This window comes from Otolemur garnettii, unplaced genomic scaffold, assembly GCF_000181295.1.
Source record: "Otolemur garnettii isolate 467f Iridium unplaced genomic scaffold, OtoGar3 scaffold00031, whole genome shotgun sequence".
NCBI classification, from domain to species: domain Eukaryota; kingdom Metazoa; phylum Chordata; class Mammalia; order Primates; family Galagidae; genus Otolemur; species Otolemur garnettii.
In genome coordinates, this window is record NW_003852426.1 from 4,114,794 (window position 1) to 4,136,062 (window position 21,269).

The window sequence follows — 21,269 nt, forward strand, 5'->3', positions numbered from 1 at the left end:
GGCTCAGTGAATAGGATGCTGGCCCCATATACCGAAACTAGTGGATTCAAACCTGCCCAGCCAAACTGCAACAAGAAAATAGCCGGGCATTGTGGCAGGCGCCTGTAGTCCCAGCTACTCAGGAGGCTGAGGCAAGAGAATCACCTAAGCTCAAGAGCTGGAGGTTGCTGTGAGCTGTGACGCCACAGCACTCTACCGAGTCTACAAAGTGAGACTCTGTCTCTTAAAATAAATTAGGGGGAACTCAGGGCTCGGTGCCTGTAGCTTAGCAACTAGGGTACCAGCCACATACACCAGAGCTGGTAGGTTCAAACCCAGCCCGGGCCTGCCAAACAACAATGACAAACCCAACAAAAAAATAGCTGGGTGTAATGGCAGGCGCCTGTAGTCCCAGCTACTTGGGAGACTGAGGCAAGAGAATTGCCTAAGCCCAAGAGCTGGAGGTTGCTGTGAGCTGTGATGCCACGGCATTCTATCAAGTGCGACAAAGTGAGACTCTGTCTCTAAAAAAAAAAAATCTTATTTAATTATTTTTAATTTCATTGCTTTAAACTTAGTGATAATTTGTTTTCTCTGTTGTTACTTAAGTACCTACATAATACCCTCAGTTTTTTCCTCCTGGGCAGCAAAACCTCAAACATTTACTATTTGGTTTTTGGCAGAGAACAAGTATGCTGACCTGTGAACTAAACAGTAATAATCACCACACTCAGGGTGAAGAAACTGTGTGGCGCACAGAGGTTATGTAATGTGCCTGTAATTACAGGCCTGGTCAGTGGTAACACCAAGATTTTTTTTTTTTTTTGAGACAGAGTCTTACTATGTCACCCCTTGGTAGAGTGCTGTGGCATTACAGTTTATGGCAACCTAAAACTCTTTATTTTTTTTTTTTGAGACAGAGCCTCAAGCTGTCACCCTAGGTAGAATGCCATGGCATCACAGCTCACAGCAACCTCCAACTCCTAGGCTCAAGTGATTCTCCTGCTTCCACCTCCCAAGCATCTGGGATTACAGGCACCTGCCACAACGCCCAGCTATTTTATGGTTGCAGCTGTCATTGTTGTTTGGCGGGCCCAGGCTGGTTTCCAACCCGCCAGCTCAAGTGTATGGGGCTGGCGCTGAGCCATGCAACCTCAAACTCTTTTGGGCTTAAGTGATTCTCTTGCCCCAGCCTCCCTAAGTAGCTGGGATTACAGGCGCCCACCACGTGACACCCAGCTATTTTTAGAGACGAGGTCTCAGTCTTGCTCAGGCTGGTATCGAACCCATGAGCTCAGACAATCCACCAGCCTTAGCCTCCCAAGTGCTAGGATTACAGGTGTGAGCTACCGCGCCTGGCCTGTAACTCCAAGATTTAAACCTGAGCAATCTGGTTACACAGCCTGTACTTTTAAAGACATAGTGCTTTCCATATTTTCCTACTTAGATGTGACTGAAGACCATATCCCCAAACAAGTAACTTACGTGCCTGTAGAATCCACCGCCAAAGCCCGGACCCCACCACGGTGACAGAGAATCTTTGCCAGTGGTTCCTTCATGGCTGGACTCCACAAAGACACAGTACCTGGAAGTAAGAAAAGAACTAAAGTTACTAATACAAACCTAACCCTGAGGTTATTAAGCCTGTGAAAGATGGGGACTCAAGACCAAGAGATAATGAGAGAGGGAAACAAAAGAGTAATTTTAAGGGACTTATAATGTACAAAAGTAGAAAAAAGCAAATAAGGATGGTCAGAGACTCAGCAAGCCAGAGACTGACCATTACTGTGTCCAAGATGGATGATAGCATTGTAAGGATTCTGAGTCATGACATCAAGCCGTCCAGCCCGAGCATTCAGAGCTGCCACAATCTTCCCCACTGATACATCCAGGTAGGTCAAAAACCCTGTCTCTGACTGAGAGAAAGACAGAGAGAATGAGAGGGTCCTGATTGCTGTCTTCCCTCTACTAGGGTCATTGAGAAGAAGTGGTCTGCCCAAGGTCTGCCACCCAGTTTTTTTTTCTTTCTTTTCATTGACTCACCTTTAATGTGAAGTATTAATTTTATTTATTTATTAATTTTATTTTTATTTTTATTTTTTTGAGGTAAAGTCTCAAGCTGTCCCGCTGGGTAGAGTGCTATGGTATCACAGCTCACAGCAACCTCCAATTCCTGGGCTAAAGCGAGTCTCCTGCCTCTGCCTCCCAAGTAGCTGGGACCACAGGCACCCACCACAACGCCGGGCTATTTTTTGGTTGCAGCTGTCATTGTTGTTTGGTAGGCCCGGGCTGGATTCGAACTCGCCACCTTAGGTGTATGTGGCTGGTGCCTTAGCCACTTGAGCCACAGGCGCCGAGCCAATTTTATTTATTTAATTATTTATTTTATTTTTATGTTGTTGGGGATTCATCACAGGTACAGAGAACTAGGTTACTTTGCTTGCATTTGTTAGGTAAAGTCTCTCATAATTGTGTCCTGCCCACAAGAGGTGCATCATATGCTCTGATCCCCTTTTCTCTTTCCCTCTCTCCACTCCCCCATTTCCACACCCTTCTGCCATGTACTGGCATCAATTGTCTTCATATCAGAATTGAGTACATTGGATTCTTACTTCTCCATTCTTATGATGCTTTAGTAAGAAAAATGTGTTTCAACTCCATCCCTTAATTTGTATTAATCATCCAGGTTAATACAAAAGATGTAAAGTCACCATCTTTCTTTGCGCCACCCAGTTCTTATGCTTTACAGTCACTTACAGCTGTGGCCAGGAGGAAGTGGAAAGGCAGAAACTCAAGCCGTGTTACTCGGTCACAACGGCGGATACAGTGGAGTTCGATGCCCTGGTTGTCATAGATGTGAAGCCAGCGGTTCTGAGCAACAGCAATCAGAGCCTCAGAATGGAGGAATCTAGGGGAAGAGGAAGAGTGATTCAATCAGAGACAGGGTCACAGCCTGTCATTCAATCAAGGATAGGCTGTCTCACCCCCACTGACCATAGACAAACCACTAACCGGATGTCCCGCACTGCCTCCATGACATTGATCTCACACATAAGCCTCTTTGTCACCCAGTCAAGGGCAGCCACATGACCCCGACGCCCTCCAATAACTAGATGTCTGTTGAAGTGAAGGACAGGCAAGGTGTTACTGCAGGGGACCACCATGACTCAATCCAAGGTCTGCCCCACACCAGCGCCCTCCCCCCCTTTCTGGTGAGAGAAGAGATACTGCTGTAGATGCTCACCCTTACATCCAAGCAAATCACAGGACCCTCCTTGTCAACGACCCAAACATATTCTGGGTAGGGCTGAGGTGGGTATGGCTAAAGTGGTTAAGAAAATCCAACCACATTTTAATTCAAGAGCCACTGAAATTCAACTTTACCTCCCAGTTCGAGAGTAGTTCAGTCTATAAGGTCCAAACTGCCGCAGATTCAAGTCAAAGTGCTAGGGAAGAGAAGAGTAAAATAAAAATCAAGCCCTTGGAGCCTGTAGCTCAGCAGCTAGGGTGCCAGCCACATTCACCAAAGCTGGTGGGTTCAAATCCAGCCAGGGAATGGCAAACAACAGTGACAACTTCAACCAAAAAATAGACGGGAGTTGTGGCAGGCGCCTGTAGTCCCAGTTACTTGGGAGGCTAAGGCAAGAGAATCACTTAAGCCCAAAAAAGCTTGAAGTTGCTGTGAGCTGTAACGCCATGGCACTCTACCCAGGGCGACATACTGAGACTCTGCCTCAAAAAATAAATAAATAAAACAAAGAAAGAATGAATCCCCAGTAGTTCTCTATTCTAGTCCCTGTACCACCCATCAACCCTCCTCAGGCTCACCTTGGCTGCACTTGCAATATCCACAGCCTCCATGATGTCAGACTGGAGTATCTTTGCTGTGTTTTCCCCATCCTCCCCCTCCAAAAACCTGCAAGCAAGGGTTATGATGGCAGTAAAGCATATTGTATAAGGTGGGTATACCAACATAAAAATGGGAAAGGAGAATCCTGTGAAGCACCGACTAGGAGACCCAGATTAGGATCCACTCACCCAGGCTCCTCGGAAAGCAGCAGCTCAGAACGAGCAGCTTTGACACTTGTTTCCTCTTCTTCAGCTTCAGCCACCTCAAGTCTGCTCCGAGTTTTGGATTTTGATTGTGGTAGCTACAAAATAGATGGTGGGGAAGGAGTAGGGACAAAAAAGAACAGAAGATAAATAGTATCACTCTGTGTAAACTCAATCCAACTCACCCAGACACTCCCTGCCTCCAACCAGGCCCCACACTCCAACTGGACCTCACCTTTTTGGATTTGTCGATGCGATGGAACTTCTGTACCACCTCAACTGAGACGGGGACGGGGCCTGGAAATGGGTCCTGGACCTGGGAAAGAGAGGAGGCAATTAGCAAATAGGATCCAGTTGATCCCAAGCCTCTCACTCTGAAAGCACAAGGCGACCTGCCCTGCCACCCATCACCCCAGACAAGATCACCCCAGACAAGTTCACCCCAGACAAGTTCCGCTGGGCTTCTGGATTCCCCCGTTCCCTGTGTTTCTTCGGGACTTGGGGCTTCTTAGAGATCCGAGACTTCTTTAGGATGTGAGCAGTCTTTGACCTCTGGGGGCGGAACTCCTGCTTCCTCTTCTTGTTACAAGAGGGTCCTGAAGAGGCTCGGGCTGTGTCTGAAGCGGTCTCTTCCTCCCAGTATCGCCGCGGTTTCTACGGGCAGACCAGGAGCTCTGATACTCCGCAGCCCACGTTCTGCCCCCCAAACCTGCAGTTGAAAACCTCCTTTCCCACCCAGGGAGGCCTCTACCTTCCTCTTGGCCTTAAGTTTGTCCTTCTTGAACGGGACGTCCCTGCTGGGTTTGGGGGCTGTCTCCATCTCGTCCTCCCAAACCACGATCCACGTGCAACACTCCCCTCAGCTGTCCCACAGGAGGCTTGGAAACTCCCGGAAGTCCTCTGCCTCTCATCCAATCTGCACTGTACCAGGTCTGAAGCCTACTAGGCGCCATCTTGAGTGAGGGTACGCTCTTCTTTTAGGGGCTGGCGGGCTTTGGCAACGTCCCCCAAGCGGCAGCTTATCCCCGAATAATGGGAAAGTGTGAGGCCAAAGCCCAAGTAACAGTGCGGTTTCTTTTTCCAGATTAATGTCCCCATCTTTCCTAAACAGTTCCCTGAGTCCCGTCTTTTTAGCCGAACTCTACTCACCAAACATGTCAGAACTACATTTCCCAGAGAATCGCAGAAGACAACTTCCGGCACTATCTTTTCCCAACATTCCTTGTGTACTTCCGGGTTTGTTAATACTGAAGGGAGAACGTGAGTAGGTTAGAGTTTCGGTTGAGGGGTTTAGGATTTTCGCCCGTCACCCCTTGGATCCTGGGTATAGATATCCTAGACGGGGAGAGGCTGCGATGCACTGAGGGGCTGCCTCTCAAGACTGCTGTCATTTCCGTAGGCCACACCGAAAAGGGAGCTCAGGGACCTTCCAGAGAGTGAGACCCACCGCCCCTCTCCCACTCCCCGCAGGCTTTCATCCCCACCATGGCTGAGCTGATCCAGAAGAAGCTGCAGGGAGAAGTGGAGAAATATCAGCAGCTACAGAAGGGTAAGGGGTTGGCGTGACCTCCCCAACCCAATCCACTAACAACCCAAAGGTTTTCTGCCCCATCCGGCCCCGCGTGCAGCGACTTTCCCTTCTCAGTATTCTTCTCTACCTACTGACCCGTTGCCCCCGTTCTTGTCTACTATCTTAGATCCATTTTCTTTTGACTTGAGTTGTGAAAAGGTCGGTGGCATATTTGATCTTTCTAATCATGTCTTTCTTCTACTCCTAGACTTGAGTAAATCCATGTCAGGGAGGCAGAAGCTTGAGGCACAACTTACAGAAAATAATATCGTGAAGGAGGTGAGGGATTGGGATTTGTGGGGCAAGGAGGGACCTGTACTGGCCTTGGTTCTGATCATGAATGTCCTCCCCCTCCCTCAGGAACTGGCCTTGCTGGATGGGTCCAATGTGGTCTTTAAACTTCTGGGTCCTGTGCTGGTCAAACAGGAACTGGGGGAGGCTCGGGCCACAGTGGGGAAGAGGCTGGACTATATCACAGCTGAAATGTGAGTCTCTGCTCCACCACCCTGGGCTGCACCTGTGGTGCAACTGACACCATTGTAGTAGAGATGTTGAAGAATGATTGCAGTATAGCTCTCCATAGTTAGTCCCCAGTTGTCCAATTCCTCCAACCCCTTCCTTCCCATTTAATTCCCTTTCTCCTCCCTCCTCTAGATCTCAAGTTTTCTACCAGTCTGTCCCTTGCTCTCAGCACCCTCAACAATAAATCCCACTAATTTCTCCTTTTGTGTTTGTCCCCTTTGTTTCTTCTCAGTAAGCGATATGAATCCCAGCTCCGGGACCTTGAACGGCAGTCAGAGCAACAGAGGGAAACCCTTGCTCAGCTGCAGCAGGAGTTCCAGCGGGCCCAGGCAGCAAAGGCAGGGGCTTCTGGGAAGGCCTGACCCCCATGGTTGGGGAGAGGGGAGAGAATGAGGCAGCTCTAGGATCTATACTGTAGCTAATAAAATGTAAAAATGCCTGGCTTTGTTTTCTGACCAGCCACTTCTGTATTCTATATTAACTGTCTCCTTTCAGCTCCCTAGCCCCTTCCACCTTATACGTACTCTACCTATGTTACTCCCTCAGGTATAGACTCTTGCAACTGGAATCTCTCTGTGCCAGGGTAATCTTTTCTGTCTTGAAACTGAAGTCTTAAGCCTGTTTCTTACCTGTGTATACAACCCTAACTCTCCCTTATCTTAGTTGGCATGACCCTTTAGGAAACACAAGAACGACATAATATAGCATGTGATTAGGAATGCAAGTTTAATTAAAGAACTCACAATTCTCTAATGGTTACCCTTCTTGCTATGAATAATTGTCATCTTCCAAATAGCCCTGCCATCTCTTTTTGTTTGTTTTGTTTTTGAGACAGAGTCTCACTTTGTCACCCTTGGTGGAGTGCTATGGCATCATAGCTCACAGCAACGTCAAACTCCTGGGCTTAAGAGATTCTCTTCCCTCACCCTTCCAAGTAGCTGGGGCTATAGACACCTGCCACAACACCCAGCTATTTTTAGAGACAGGATCTTGCTCTGGCTCAGGTTTGTCTCAAACCTGTGAGCTCAGGCAATCCACCCTCCTTGGCCTCCCAAATGCTGGGATTACAGGCATGAGCCACCTCGCCCGGCCCTATCTTTAAGTTCTTTTTAGCCTCTGACTTGTTAGAATTTGTTCGACTGTAGCTTAAACTGATTTAACACCCTAGTGCATGATGCTCTATGGTATTACTAAGTTCCAACACCACAGAGTGTTGTCCACAAGTTGCTTTTCCTTTCTTTTTTTTTTATTACAACAACAGAGTCAAGCTGTCACCTTGGGTAGAGTGCTGTGGTGTCACAGCTCATGGCAACCTCAAACTCTTGGGCTTAAGCGATTCTCTTGCCTCAGTCTCCCAAGTAGCTGGGACTACAGGTGCCCACCACAATGCCTGGCTATTTTTTTTGGTTATAGTTGTCAGTTGTTTGGCAGGTTGGGCTGGTTTCGAACCCACCAGCTCCAGTGTAAGTGGTGGGCACCCTAGCCCCTGAGGTGCTGAGCCTTTCCATTTCTTTTTTATAAATCTTTTTTTTAGAAACACAGTCTCACTTTGTCACCCTTGGTAGAGTGCTGTATCATCAGAGCTCACAGCAACCTCCAACTCCTGGACTTAAGCAATTCTCTTGCCTCAGCCTCCCATGTAGCTGAGTCTACAGGCGCCCACCACAACACCTAGCTATTGTTTTTGTTATTCTTGTCATTGTTGTTTACCTGGCCCAGGCCGGGTTCAAACCTGCCAGGCCCCATGTATGTGGCTGGCGCTGTAACCATGTGCTATGGGTGCTGAGCCCAGTTTTCTATTTCTTTGCCCTACAATTGCTTCTTAAAAATTTGCAGCCAGTTGAGTTCTTCATACTGATCTCTTTAATTTGGCATGGGTCTGCGACAACTGAGGAGTAAACTTTAACAGTAAATAAAGATACCAGGGGTGGAGAGTAATAAACTATTGTGAGGAAGCTGTTTTCACCAATACCTCACTTTCAGCCCCTTCCTGGTCCCTGGCTTCTACCTTTAGCCAATTCCCCACCGCCCTCTTCCAACAGCCAGACCATACGTATTTTAAGGACAGGGGAGTAGAATTCAGGTAGTGTTTTGGTTTATTATCTTAGTGTTGTCACAGTGATAGAAACCCTCAAGAGTGGGAAACAACTACTATAACTTCCTGCCATCCCCCTCTGCCCTGGGGCTCAGAGCATTTAGGCCTTCTGCCTCCTCCCTGCCAACTTCTAGTCCTTTCATTTGCTTTAGGATGTGGGCAGGAATCAGAAACACACCTTTCTGCAGCACTAGCTATGTGCTGCATTCATGGGAGGTAGAGAGCTGTACACTGGTATCCACGTTGGTTATAAGATTACCAGTTCCCACACGGCTGGATTTCTCAGTTGTTCAGTAAACAAGTGACACTTCACTGCCCCAGGGTGGCTGGCCACCTTTCTAAATTTCTATCTCAATGTGACATAACTGCCACCATTTAGGAGGGCTACCCACATCTGGTATGAACACCATGACTTCTGTAAGCCAACTGGGACTCTTCCTCAGAACAGTGCCCGTGCAATCTTCCTCCCTGTGGCCTTGATCCTAGGAAAGGAGCCACCTCCTCCTTCACTTGGAGGAGTTCCTGAGGCAGAGGGGCCACTGGTAAGGCCTGGTATAGCAGAGGGCCTTCGCCGCTGCCGCAGGAGGAAATCATGTGAGGCTCCATCCATAGCATAGAAGACATTAGCTGAGGGTGGGATAGTCAGCTCTGTGGGTTCAGAGGGTGGATGTCAGGCACAGTCATTCCCCAGCAACCACCCAACAGCTGTGGAAGCACTCCACTTTTTACCAAATATGCCTTTCATGGCCTCTGACCTCGTTCCCCTGGTAGCAGCTGTACCAGCTCATACTCTGAAGCCACTGCAGAATCACGATTGTTTTTCTTAAGGACACGACTGATGACACTTGGAGCCTTGTCCTGGCTTGTCACCTGGCAAAAGACCAATAAACAACATAATGACCTCTGTTTTCCATCCTTCCAACTTTAGCCACTGACCCAACCAAAAAGGGCTACCTGCGTCCAAGGTTTTAAAATGAACAGGGAAACCCAATATGGTGTGCCCCACAAGCCAGCCCACAGTGCCCACTGAAATAGGACAGTTTCCCTACAGGCAAACTGCTGTTGGTTCTGAAAATCTAATACAGTCACCAAAAGTTTAAGGTACAGCAGCTAATGCAAAGTAGCCATCAAAATTAAAACAACCACCAAAACCAAAGGTCAAAACTAGAACTAGAATCAATTCCACTTGGCCACACAAACCTAAGACAACATTTATAGTCCAACAAAGCACCATACTTCACCCTGACCCGCAGTCCAAGGTTCCCTCACCAAAATGCTCTTATAGACACTGCCATCTTCTCCCAGCTCCATCTGTACTCGGATGATTCGGCAATCAGAAGCCCCTGGCCCAGATCCACTGCCCCCATATACAGTCCCTGTGGAGGCCCCTTCTCCTGTACCCCCACTCAGTGGGGAGCCACAAGAGGCTGAACGGCGGTGACCTCTAGAAGGCTTAGGGGAGGAGGATGGAGGGGAGAGGTAGCTGGGGTCAGCTGGACTGTGCAGGGATGGACTGCTTTCCAGGGCAGAGTCTAGTGACGAGACAGACGGCCATTTCATATGCTAGAACAAACAATATGAGGGGACTGGTATGAAGGCAGGGAGATTAAAAAAGAAATATTCACAGTTAGGGTCAGTGTCAAAGTTAGAGGTCAGGAGCAGAGCTCACCTGTGCCAGCCGGGTCAGCAGAGGAGCAGGGGTTCCAGATACCTCATCTCCCCCTATACTAGGCCGGTCCCAGGACACCAGGGAGGTGGGGCCCCCAACAGAGCCCAGAACCCTGGAGTGGCAGGAGATTGGGAAGATCAGAGGAAGAATGGCAAGTCCCATTCCCCCCAAATGGTTTCCCCAAGAAATCAGCCTCCATATACTAAATCTCTTACTCTGTCCACTGTGAGATGACCAGTGTTGGCCGAAGCACCCTTGCAGCAGGAGGGTCACTGGTACCAGGTAGCTCCACCTCACAGGACACACGATGACTGGGGTAGGGGCAATAGAGGTCAGGACATGACGCCAACCTCCTTCCCCAGCCAAAGCCCCAGAGTCCCAACTTCACCCAGCTAGTTACCTCTGGGCTTCTGTCAGCAGATGGAGCCTCTGTAGCCACTGCTGGATATCACGGTCAGGTCGGAGGTCATAGCCACGACATTCATTCTGGAGCCGTTGCAATTCAGAAAGGACAGCAAATTCCTAGGAAAGAGCTCTTAATCTGCAGAAGCCCAAAACTTGGGGACCCCTGACTTTCCCTTCCTCCTCCTAAGACATGGATAGAGCAATCTAGCATCCAGCCCATGTATTCCTCTCACCTTCCTCCGCTTGTCAAAATTGATGTATCCATTCTACAAGAAAAACGGAGATGGGGGTGAAAGTCCTAACCCTGCCTTCCAGGCCACAGAGAAAGAATATTCCCTCTCCTAAACACACACACACATCTACAACCAAGTCACAAAACACTTCCCTCTGGCCTCTCCTCCATCCTTTCCCACCCTCCCTCTAATCTGCCATTCCCTAAGCATTCCACTTGACCCTTTAAATCCAGTATGTCGGGTAGAAAATGTGTCTACTTTTCAGATGAGAACACAGAGGTGCAGAGAGGAGAAGGAGTTTGCTCAATGTCTCAATTTTTTTTATTTAACAAACTCTTTATATGCTTACATTTCAGGTATGTTCTAAGTGCCTGACAAATGAGTTTGTACTCATTTAACCCTCGTAATAACACATCAATGTAGACATTATGGCTAGTTTCCCATTACAGATCACTAAGGCACAAAGAGGCTAAGCCACTTGATGCATTAACAGATCTGCTTCCAGAGTCCAGCTCTTAGCTGTTGATGCCTCACAGCCCTTTTTGGAGACAGGTCTGACCCTGCAGCCCACCTGTCACATACTTACGATGGACACACACACACACCACTGACCTCCAGCTCATCCTTGGAAGCTGCATCCAGCATCACAAGGTCCTTCAGAAAGGTGCCAAGGTATGGAACCACACCCTGAGATCAGAGGTCAAGGTCAGACGCCCCTGCCACTGATCTAAGGGTTCTCCCTCCCTCTGTACTTTCCCTCCCTATTGCTTCAGAGGACAGATTTCATTCTCTTCACCCTCTATGTCTCCTGTGTCCCATCCCTCAGTCTGCCCCCCACAAACACACTCCTTATTCCTTTATAACCACCAGCACCACTTCTAGTCACTCACCCTACCCCGGGAGCCAGACCTCGGAGCCTTCTTGGAGTGTGGCTCCAGAGGGGGCTGCAGCTTCACCTCCTGGTGATGACAAAATAAGAAGATATGGAAGAAGTGGGCAGCACCTGTGGCTCAGTGGGTAAGGCGCTGGCCCCATATACTGAGGGTGACGGGTTCGAACCCGGCCCCGACCAGCTAAAACAGCAGTGGCAACTGCAACAAAGATAGCCAGGCATTGTGGCGGGCACCTGTAGTTCCAGCTACTTGGGAGGCAGAGGCAAGAGAATCTCCCTAGCCCAAGAGCTGGAGGTTGCTGTGAGCTGTGACGCCACAGCACTCTACCAAGGGCAACAAAGTGAGACTCTGTCTCAATAAATAAATAAATAAATAAATAAATAAAAGAGCAGAGTTAGGGAAGTGCAGAGAGCAGAGTTGGGGAAGCCAGAAAGCAAGGCCTCACCTGCAGGAGTAGCTCCCGGCTCTGGGAATAATTATCCTCCTCAGAGAAAATCTGGCAGAGGCTGGAAAAGACTCTGAGGCTGTCCCTGAAGGAGGAAGAAGAGTGGCCCTGAGGACAGATTTGGCTCAGCTAAGCCTTCTTCCCAGCCCTCTGAGGAATCCTCACCCCACAGCTCAGTGCTCCATCTTCCCTACCTGTTTGCTTCCCCCCAGGCTGCCCGAAGCCTGTGGATGGGGCTGGACTGCAGAGCTGACACAACAGCATAAACTGAAGAGAAGTTTCGGAGCAGCCGGCACTCCTGTGAGGTGCAGAAAGGAAGCTAAGACTTTGAGAGCCCTCTCTACACCACAGCCCTCAACAGGGCAATCCTCTCTTGCCTCTGCCACTCGGATCCACTTCTCCAGTAGCCGGGCCCTCTGCGGGGGGCAGAGTGGCCGTATAGTTACCTCCTCCGGCCCCTCTCCAGTTGGGGTGGCCCCCAGGACAGAGCTAACCACTGCCCCTGCCACCTTGTTAAACTGTGTGACAGTAGCTCTGACAGATGGGCAGAGGTGGGAATGTCCTGGCCGATCTCTGTGTCCCCAAAGGCCCCCCAGGCACTGAGAGGGGACCAGATTGAGAAACAGCTCCTGCAGGACAGAGGGCAGAAGTTAAAGTTCATAGTCAAGTGACGTTAGCCTTCCAGTATCAGGGATCTGAGGGTTTCAGGTGGCCAAGGAACCAGAGGGGCACAGGTTTGAAGGGTAACAATCAAGGAGCAAAGGGGAAAGGTCAAAATGGGAGATGAAGGAGACTGGGAGCTGGATCAAGAAGGACTGGAAGCAAGGGAAGGATCTGGAGTCAAGGAGAGGTTAGTAAGGGGTCGGGGGCAAGGGGCTCAGAGGTCAGGGTCTCACCGCATCTAGCAGGGTCAGCTGTTCGGCCAAGTGGTCAGCGAGGAACACCAGGACATCCGTGGGGTCAGCAGGGGGATCGCCGGGGAGGGCCAGGGGCTTAGGAAGGTCGGGGGCCTGGGAGTCCACCCGGGACCGGAGATTGTGGATGAGGTCAGCGCTGCCCCCCCCAACACCCTCCCCTGCTGCATACCCTGTCCGAAGTAAGAAGCTCTCAAGCCGGTCAAGTTGAACCTTGACCTCAGAGCAAAAATCCTCAGGGTGAGAGGCCAGCCAGGTTGACAATACAGAGATGGCTACCCTGGGAGAAGGGCAATCAGTCAAGGGTCAGAGACAAAGTTGTAGCATAGGCAGAAGAAACTATGAGACTGAGATCAGGGCTCACTCACCCTGTTGTCCTCTGTCGTTCATCAGCAGGATGAGATTCAAGGGCTTCCAGCCTGGGAAGGAGAAAAGAATCTGTCCATTTTTCCCAAACCCCCCAGTGGCTTTGACTATTCTGGTGTGATGTTGGGGCTTTAGGAAGTCCAGACACCTCCATGACCCTTAGTCCCTTATGACCCTGACCTGTCAGCCATAAGCCCTAGCAGGGCAGGTGTGGAGGTGAAAGCCCGATGGGTGGCCAGGAAGGCTGACATGAAGGTCACGTCGATCCCTGATGTCCGGGCATCCAGAAGATGCCTAACCAGGGCTTCCAGAGTGCCAGCCCGGAGCCGACGGGAGGAACGAGGGGGAGGCATAGGGGCCTGGAGGACACGGAGAGATGGTCATTAACCCCTTCTTCAACTCTGCCCTTAGATTTCTGGGGACAGTCCCACTCCTAGGAAATGATCCAGGGTCATTTTGTTGATATCCAAAAAGGGCAAAAGACTTGCCCTACATCACATAGCAGAGTCCAGGACCCTAGACCTCCAACCTAGCACCCTGGCCAGAAAATCAGCCAGAGGAAGGGGAACTAGGTGAAGGGACAGAGGTGAGAATCCAAAGTCATGATCTCACCAAGGGATCAAGAGGCCGATACTGGCGGCTTGTGACAGTAAAGGTGGCACCATCTTCCTCCTCATCCCAGACAGACACAGGGGCCTGGAGGACCAAGGAAGGGAAAGTCAAGACAGTTCCACATCAACCCCCACTGCCCCCAGCCCTCACTCACCCTATGCCCTGTTCCTCCCTTTGTACCCCTCACCTGTGGTGGCGGGGGATAGTACCAACGAGTGCGAGGTGTGGGGGGGGCTGGTGACCCCAGGTCTCCCTCACTGGGGCCCAGACAGCCCCCCCCAAGCCGCCTTAGGGCCCGATGGAGTCGAGGGGGTTGCAGTGAGGGGGTGGATGAAGTGCAGAAACCCTGATTCTGGGTACCCCCCAAGCCCCTTTCCCCCAGAGCTGAACCCCAACACAACAAGAGAAGCAGGGTGCAAAGGGCAGGACAGACCAGAGACAGGCAGAGAGCCAGAGGCAGCGACCTCAGAAGCTGAAACCTCAGTCACAGGCACAGCCACATACCCCGCCCTCCCTCGCAAGGACCCAACAAGCCCAGAGATTAGTCCTTCCCCTCAGGCCTCTTTCCACTCTGGTCCCACAGGTAAGGCCTCTACTATCTCAGCTCTGGGGACCCCCGTGAAGGTGGAAGCGCCAATCCCAGTACAAGAAGGGGAAGGGGAAGTGGGGATAGTGTGTGTGGTGGGGGGGGGTAGACTAAGAGGGTCACGTGGCTCCAGCCCCTCCCCCGACCGATCCCGAAAAACCAGCCCTGCCAGTCATCCTGCCCTCACCCAGTGTCTGGACCCAGGAGTTCAGGACCTCTGATCCCCAAATCCAACTTATGGCCCCAAATCCTGCTACTGGCCATCACCATTAGTCCCTAAGGAAAGCAGGTGACCACTCCACTTAGAATAGGATCGTCCCTCCAGGTCCCAGAACCTTAGCTTCCTGGCCTCTACCCAGCACCAGGCTAGGGGAGGGGAAGGGAGGGGTCATGAAATCTGAGGGTTCCCTCCCTAATGCCTGAGTCAGAGGAGCTGGTTACTGTGGAAACAAACCCCTCCCCGCCAAACAAAAACAAGGAGGGAGACAGGGACCAGAACAAAACTGCTCAGAGAGCCAAGCATATTTAAGCAGGCACAGGCAGAGAGGACCAGAGAGACCCGAAGGGACAGCCAGCCAGACTTTCCTGGGAGGAACAGGACAGGTTCCTGAGAGCCAGTCCTGAGTCACACTGACAGAGAACCACAGAGACGCCAGGACTCCCCACATAAGGGAGACATGCAGACACAAGAGAGAGGCGCGGGAGGAACTGGGGCAGGGAGGAAGAGTTGTAGGGACCCAGAGACAAGAGAAAGGTGGAGATCTCCGAAATATGTACACCCCCTACCTCCCAACACCTCTCACCTCTTCTTCTTCCTCCTCCTCCTCTTTCTCCTGCCCCCCGCCCACGACCCGGCCATCTGGGCCCCCACCCTCTTCAGGGTCTCGGCTTCGGAAGCTGCTCAGCACGACTCCCCCGGGGGGGCTCGTGTCCAAAAGCAGCCGCAGGGGCCGCGGGAGCATGGCTGAGTGAAGCAATCAGCGGGGTCGGGCCATGGGGGGCGCCTGGGGAGAGACGGGGGTGGGGGTGGGGATGCAGAGTCAGCCGGGCGCAGGGCAGCCGGGCAGGGAAGGGACACAGGTAAGTGTCTAGAAAACTGGGAGTTATGCATGAAGGCCGGGGTAGGGGAACAACACAGGGGTGGAATATAGGGGCCCTTAGCGCATTTGGGAAATGGAGGGTCACGAGTACAGGATCGGGCAGGGTCACAAGGTGTTCAGGCTCTGACCTGCTCGGGAGGGGTGGGGGCAGCGTGGGTCCCAGGCCGCTGTTCCTGACGGTCTCCAGTCCCTGACAGAGTCCCCTCCCGGGCCTTTCCGCAACCCCCTGTACCCCCTCCCGCCGGGCTCCCTGGGCCCTCCCGCCCTTTCCGCTCCCCCCCGCGTCCGCCCGCTCAGAGAGCAAGAGCCAAAAGGGGAAGGAAGTGAGGACAAGAGCCAGGGTCGCGAGCTAGGGGAGCGCTGGACGCCCAGGGGCCGGAGCCCAGGAGACAGGGTCCCCAGCTCCACTGTCCTCTGCCCCTACCCCCGGGATTCTGGAGCCCACGTCGCCCCGCAGTGAATGGAGATAAAGGTTCCAGTCACCAGCCTCCGGGGGAGGGCAGGTGCAGAATTTGACATTTCCCTCCCCAACAAGAACAAGGCTAAAATTCCCGCGGGACGCGTTTTACGGGAGGAGAGACCCTGTCGCTCCACCCCGCGGGGTTACACTCCCCACCCACGAGTGTAGTCGACAGAAATCCAGTCCGGCTTTTCTGAGCTGCTCTCTGTTCCAGCCTACACGCGAGGGGGCGGGGCAGGAAGCAGCCACATCCGCTTCCAGATTCGGCGCTCCGGGACTTCCGGCGCAGAGGTCGCGATCTCAGCTCCGGTAAGATGCTCTTGATTCCGAGAGAGACCCCTGTTATGTGGCGTCCTATGCGTCATTAGTGGCAACCGACCCTAAACTTTCAACTGGAGATCAAATGTCTTTGGGTCGTTTGCGAGGTCGGCCTCAGTAGAAGGGGCCAGAGCGATTGGAAGTTCTATTGTGCTTGGAAAGGGAGTACAATGAAAGACACGGTTGGAAGCACTGTGACACAACTTTATTCCCACACGATTGGGCCTGTTCACCCATCTGTCTGACCGGCCGTCCTGAAGCTGCGTCGCCGCCTCCTTCATCCAACATCCAGGAGCTATTTGATTAGCGCCCTCCAGTGGGCGCCAAGGCCCCTGCCGGTGCGGAGATAGGCAGTGGACGGGCTAGTCCTTTTCCTCAAGAACCCAGTCAGGGAATGGGGACAGGCTTTTAAAAAATGACTCGCACAATCACTTAAATACAACTGCGTGTCTGGGATCCAGGGAGAGGGAAGATGGACTAGTCAGAGGGAACAGAGCGCTGGGACCCAGAGGCAGGTGGGAGGCATTAGCTTCACTGGAGGAAAGGAATTATCTGTCGGTGCGATAAGCATTGAGAAGAGGGCCGGGGTAGGGGGGAACCATATAGGGCTAGAGAGGTAGGCAGCGGCTCTGGCACGGGGGAACACATAGGCTGCGGCAAAAAAAAAAAAAAAAAAAAAAAATTTGATTTGGCCCAAGAGCACCTGTAGCTCGAGTGTAGTCTCTGTCCCAAAGGTCTATGAGGCTATTTCAGGGAGTATGCGAGATTAGACTTGTTATAACAAAATTAAGGTATTCTTTGCCCTTTTTGTTGTCATTTTCTTAAGAGTGTATGATTGGCTTTTCCAGAAGCTTCATGGTATGTATTGACACCATGATTTTCACAATGAATAGAATTGTGCCTGTGTTTCAATTTTTTCTCACTTTTAAGTTCTAGTATGATCAGTGCTGATAGTTATAACCTACATAAGCACAAGCTCTTTAGAATCCTTGATAATTTTTTTTTTTTGAGACGGAGTCTAACTATGTCCCCTTTGGTAGAGTCCCGTGGCGTCACAGCTCACAGCAACCTCTAACTCTTGGGTTTAAGCGATTCTCCTGCCTCAGCCTCCCAAGCAGCTGGGACCACAGATGCCCGCCACAATGCCTGCCTATTTTATTGTTGTTATTGCAGTTGTCATTGTTTTAGCTGGCCCAGGCCGGGTTCAAACCTGCCACCCCAGGTGTATGTGGCCAGCACCCTACTCACTGAGCTATGTGCGCCGCCTCCTTGATACTTTTTAAGAGATCCCAAGACCAAAAATTCTGAGACCCATGGCCCTGGAGCTCTAAGAAGGTGAAAGCCATAAGGTTTCTGTCTTTTTAAAAAGACTCAGTGGCGGGGGTGGCAGGGCAGTGGCTCACACCTATATTCCTAATACTCTGGGAGGCTGAGGCAGGTGGATCACCTGAGCTTAGGAGTTTGAGACAAGCATGGGCAATAGCAAGAGACCCCATCTCTAATAAAAATAGAAGAAAAAGCCTGGTGTTGTGGCGGGCACCTCTAGTCCCAGCTACTCAGGAGGCTGAGGCAAAGGGATCACTTGAGCCCAAGAGTTTGAGGTTGTTGTGAGCTAGGATGAAAAAAGCTACTCAGTGGAGGGAAATTTGAAGTAGTAGGAGCAGATGATAGGGTGCTAGTTTGGGGGAACTATTACAGTAGCTGTAGGCAGAGATGATGGTGACTTCCACAGGATGGTGGTGAGTACCCTCACTTTGTTTTCTGGAAGAGAAATAAGAAAGAGATGAGGAATTTGAGTGTAGAAGGCAGGTGAAGTACCTTCCAGAAACATACTACCCATCAGAAAGTGGGAGAGGGATGGAGCTAACATCCTCTGTACTTTCTGCTGTCAGTGTGCTGAGTGCTTTAAATCTCGCGTCTTCTTTAAGGAGATGCACGTTTTGTTTTAACTCTCCTAACAGTCCTCTGAGGCTCCACTATCCAACATGGTAGCCACCACCCACATGTAGCTGTTGAACATGTGAAATGTGTCTAGTCCCAATTGAGATGTGCTGCTTTTGAAAGCATAGGATGGAAAAAAGATTAAAATTTCTTATATTGTTTACATGTTAAAATAACAATATTTTAGATAACAGGTTGAACATCCCTGATCCAAAACACTCTGTGGTCTCAAGCATTTCAGGTAAGGGATATCTACCCTATATTTGATTATAGTATAAATTTTACTTTTTTTTTACAGAGTCTCACTTTATTGCCCTCGATAGAGTGCTGTGGTGTCACACAGCTCACAGCAACTTCCAACTCCTGGGCTTAGGTGATTCTCTTGTCTCAGCCTCCCAAGTAGGTGGGACTATAGGCGCCTGCCGCAACGCCCGGCTATTTTTTTGTTGCAGTTTTGCCAGGGCTGGGTTTGAACCCACCACTCTCGGTATAAGGGGCCAGCGCCCCACCCACTGAGCCATAGGAGCCGCCCCTAAACAATATTTTATTTTATTTATTTTATTTACTTATTTTTTTGAAACAGAGCCTTAAGCTGTCACCCTGGGTACAGTGCCGCGGCATCACAGCTCACAGCAACCTCCAACTCCTGGGCTCAAGCAATTCTCCTGCCTCTGCCTCCCAAGTAGCTGGGACTACAGGTGCCCAACACAATGCCCGGCTATTTTTTGGTTGTAGCCGTCATTGTTGTTTGGTGGGCCCGGGCTGGATTTGAACCTGCCAGCTCAGGTTTATGTGGCTGGTGCCTTAGCCGTTTGAGCCACAGGCGCCAAGCCCTAAACAATGTTTTAAATTCTGTAAGTCCTGGCTGGGCACGGTGGCTCATGACTGTAATCCTAGCACTCTGGGAGGCTGAGGCAGGTAGACTGCCTGAGCACCACAGGTTTGAGACCAGCCTGCACCAGAGTGAGATCTCCTCTCTAAAAATAGCTAGGCATCGTGGCAGCCTACTTGGAAGGCTGAGGCAAGAGAATCGCTTAAGCCCAAGAGTTTGAGGTTGCTGTGAGCTGTGACGCCACAGCACTCTACTGAGGGTAACAAAGTGAGACTCTGTCTCCAAAAATAAAATAATAAAATAAATAAATAAAATCCCTACATCCAAGGAAACTGAAATATAAGCAGCTGTTCAAGGGGTCCTACATTTAGGACATAGCAGCAGGATTTGCCCCAGGTCTGTGTGAACCCCATCACACCAGCAGCCTCCCTCCGTGGTGATGATATGGGGAGATGGTAAAATGAAAAGGGAAAAATAAGGCGAGGTGTTAGCGCTGTTACCTTCTCCTTTGAATCCTTGCTGGACAGGTAGGCAGCTGTGAGGAAAGATTGAAAAGGGATGGGATTCAACATTGGTAGAGGAATAGGGCAGAAAAATGGGTGTCAGGCTTTTGGGAGTAGGCCAGGAACTGTAGGTCCACTGTCAGGGTGGGGCTCACACTCACCAACCCAGGCCAGCCCCTTGATGAGTCCAAGTAGGAGAAAGGAGGACAAGAAAAGGCCTACTCCGTCCTCGAGGGAGGGTCCTGAGAGGCCTGCAGGTGAAAGGGGCAAGAGTGAGCTCCATGTCTTCCCTGGCACCATCTCAGGCTCCAAAGCACTCCTAGCTCTTACCTGCCACCTCCAGAGTGACCTCAGCTCTGCGCCCTGAGGCAGGAAGGCTGGAGTGGTGGACTCGACAGGTGTAGTGTGCCCCATGCTGCTCAGCAGTGACTGGGGGTGGCCGCAAGTACCCGGAGAGGCTAACAGAGCCATCAGAATGGTGGTGCAAGGCAGAGAGCCACCTCTGTCCCTCAATCTTCTGAGAGCCACCCTTTGTGCCACCCCGGAGCTCCCACTCTACCTCCAGGCCCTCAGAAGGGTAGAAATGGGACACATGGCAGGCCAACTCCGGAGGAGCCTCCCCAGGGGCAGCCCATACAAGAGGTGATGGTGTCATGGACACTCTGGGAGGCTCTGGGGAAAGAGTAAGAAGGCAGCATGAGGAAATCTTCCCTTAGAAACCCTCAGTTCGCCCTATGGCTTCCCCCAAACTGAGTGAGGTTTGGGTTTCTTCTCCTGGGATGGAGAACCCACTATCTCTCCATTGGTTAGAAATCCTCATGCCAAAGCCCCCAGGGACCCTCCACCCTCCTACTGCCCCCTCCTGACTCCTGGGATCCCCATCTCCACTCACCCAGCACCCTCTTCATCATCCCTTCCCCATCCTGGTATTCCCGTAATCCAGTGCCCACCCTCTACCCAAAGAGACCACTGTCCTCTCACTCACTGTACACAGCAAGCTCCAGGGTGACCTGTCCTTGCAGGTATGGCAGGTGTACAGTGGCCAGATAGGTGCCCTCCTGAAAGGGCCGCACTGCAGGCAGCCAGAAGGTCCCATTCCCAGTCCATGGGCCCCATCGGTCATCATCATCCCAAGCAGCAAATGCCACTGCCCCCTCTTGGGCTGCTGGCATCTGTCCATCCAGTCCAGGAGTTGCAGCCAGGAGCAGATGCCCCTTACCCAGGTGTTGGCGTCGCCACTCCAGCCCAAAAGGAGGAGGACCTGGATCCAGAGATGAGGCAGCCTCAGGGCTGGGGGGCATGTAGCTGAAGCTCAGGTCCAGTATAGCATCTTGTCCCAGTCTTACTCGAGGGACAGGGGTGTGAGTGAGGACAGTCAGCACCACTAGGGAAGATAAGGGGATGAGAGAGTGGAAGAGGCATGAGGGAGAGAAAGAAAGAGAAAAAGAAAATAGAAAAATGGAGTTATAGAAAAGACTGAACTCCAATTCACCCACCCCTCAGAGACACCTCCTTTTATACCACATATACTGGTATACTGTTTTAGCTGGGCCAGCTAAAACAACAATAACAACTGCAACAACAACAAAAAAATAGCCAGCAAATGCAATCAGTGTAACCTGGTTTCTTGTACCCTCAATGAATCCCCAACAACAACAAAAAAAATCAGCCAGACATTATGGCAGATGCCTGTAGTTCCAGCTATTTGCGAGGCTGAGGCAAGAGAATCACTTGAGCCCAAGAGTTTGAGGTTGCTGTGAGCTGTGACGCCAC

The 21,269-nt window shown here is 51.1% G+C and overlaps 4 protein-coding genes across 7 annotated transcripts in view; 1 reads left to right on the top strand and 3 right to left on the bottom strand.

Moving 5' to 3' along the window:
* WDR46 (WD repeat domain 46) overlaps nucleotides 1-5,199 on the bottom strand; it is a 13,505-nt gene extending 8,306 nt beyond the window's left edge. Inside the window, exons 1-10 of the mRNA XM_003789087.3 lie at nucleotides 4,784-5,199; nucleotides 4,474-4,686; nucleotides 4,268-4,348; nucleotides 4,018-4,130; nucleotides 3,808-3,895; nucleotides 3,364-3,425; nucleotides 2,992-3,096; nucleotides 2,737-2,887; nucleotides 1,760-1,895; nucleotides 1,465-1,564 (exon numbers count right to left, since the gene is read on the bottom strand). Coding sequence (XP_003789135.1) covers nucleotides 1,465-1,564; nucleotides 1,760-1,895; nucleotides 2,737-2,887; nucleotides 2,992-3,096; nucleotides 3,364-3,425; nucleotides 3,808-3,895; nucleotides 4,018-4,130; nucleotides 4,268-4,348; nucleotides 4,474-4,686; nucleotides 4,784-4,852 — 1,118 coding nt within the window. The 5' untranslated portion in view covers nucleotides 4,853-5,199. The remainder of the gene's footprint in view (nucleotides 1-1,464; nucleotides 1,565-1,759; nucleotides 1,896-2,736; nucleotides 2,888-2,991; nucleotides 3,097-3,363; nucleotides 3,426-3,807; nucleotides 3,896-4,017; nucleotides 4,131-4,267; nucleotides 4,349-4,473; nucleotides 4,687-4,783) is intronic.
* Nucleotides 5,200-5,257: 58 nt separating this feature from the next.
* Nucleotides 5,258-6,566, top strand: PFDN6 (prefoldin subunit 6). Of its 2 annotated transcripts, none has more exons than XM_012804711.2 (5): nucleotides 5,258-5,300; nucleotides 5,432-5,581; nucleotides 5,811-5,881; nucleotides 5,963-6,087; nucleotides 6,357-6,566. In XM_012804711.2, the coding sequence occupies exons 2-5, from the start codon at nucleotides 5,518-5,520 to the stop codon at nucleotides 6,484-6,486; spliced, it is 390 nt and encodes a 129-aa protein (XP_012660165.1). In that variant the 5' UTR covers nucleotides 5,258-5,300; nucleotides 5,432-5,517; the 3' UTR covers nucleotides 6,487-6,566. The 2 variants fall into 2 exon arrangements, with proteins under 2 accessions (XP_012660165.1, XP_023368727.1); XM_023512959.1 differs by having other exon boundaries at nucleotides 5,263-5,292.
* A 1,631-nt stretch (nucleotides 6,567-8,197) lies between these two features.
* RGL2 (ral guanine nucleotide dissociation stimulator like 2) lies at nucleotides 8,198-16,101 on the bottom strand. The gene is made up of 18 exons (XM_003789088.2): nucleotides 15,571-16,101; nucleotides 15,146-15,346; nucleotides 13,757-13,840; nucleotides 13,325-13,503; nucleotides 13,147-13,197; nucleotides 12,761-13,058; nucleotides 12,242-12,493; nucleotides 12,059-12,162; nucleotides 11,865-11,949; nucleotides 11,417-11,485; nucleotides 11,139-11,213; nucleotides 10,527-10,559; nucleotides 10,289-10,410; nucleotides 10,104-10,199; nucleotides 9,889-10,000; nucleotides 9,489-9,782; nucleotides 8,975-9,089; nucleotides 8,198-8,867 (listed from the first exon to the last, which is right to left on the bottom strand). The coding sequence occupies exons 2-18, from the start codon at nucleotides 15,302-15,304 to the stop codon at nucleotides 8,659-8,661; spliced, it is 2,337 nt and encodes a 778-aa protein (XP_003789136.1). The 5' UTR covers nucleotides 15,305-15,346; nucleotides 15,571-16,101; the 3' UTR covers nucleotides 8,198-8,658.
* Nucleotides 16,102-16,652: 551 nt separating this feature from the next.
* Nucleotides 16,653-21,269, bottom strand: part of TAPBP (TAP binding protein) — a 9,912-nt gene continuing 5,295 nt past the window's right edge. The window contains exons 4-9 of one of the 3 annotated variants that reach the window (XR_002773228.1): nucleotides 20,482-20,880; nucleotides 19,827-20,168; nucleotides 19,658-19,747; nucleotides 19,494-19,528; nucleotides 17,917-17,981; nucleotides 16,792-16,871 (exon numbers count right to left, since the gene is read on the bottom strand). Coding sequence is in view for 2 of the 3 variants with exons in the window: in XM_023512825.1 (XP_023368593.1) it covers nucleotides 16,752-16,871; nucleotides 19,494-19,528; nucleotides 19,658-19,747; nucleotides 19,827-20,168; nucleotides 20,482-20,880 (986 nt within the window). In the remaining variant the exon portion in view is untranslated. Of the gene's footprint in view, nucleotides 16,872-17,875; nucleotides 17,982-19,493; nucleotides 19,529-19,657; nucleotides 19,748-19,826; nucleotides 20,169-20,481; nucleotides 20,881-21,269 lie in introns of those variants that run through there. The other 2 variants (XM_023512825.1, XM_003789091.3) reach the window with 2 other exon arrangements.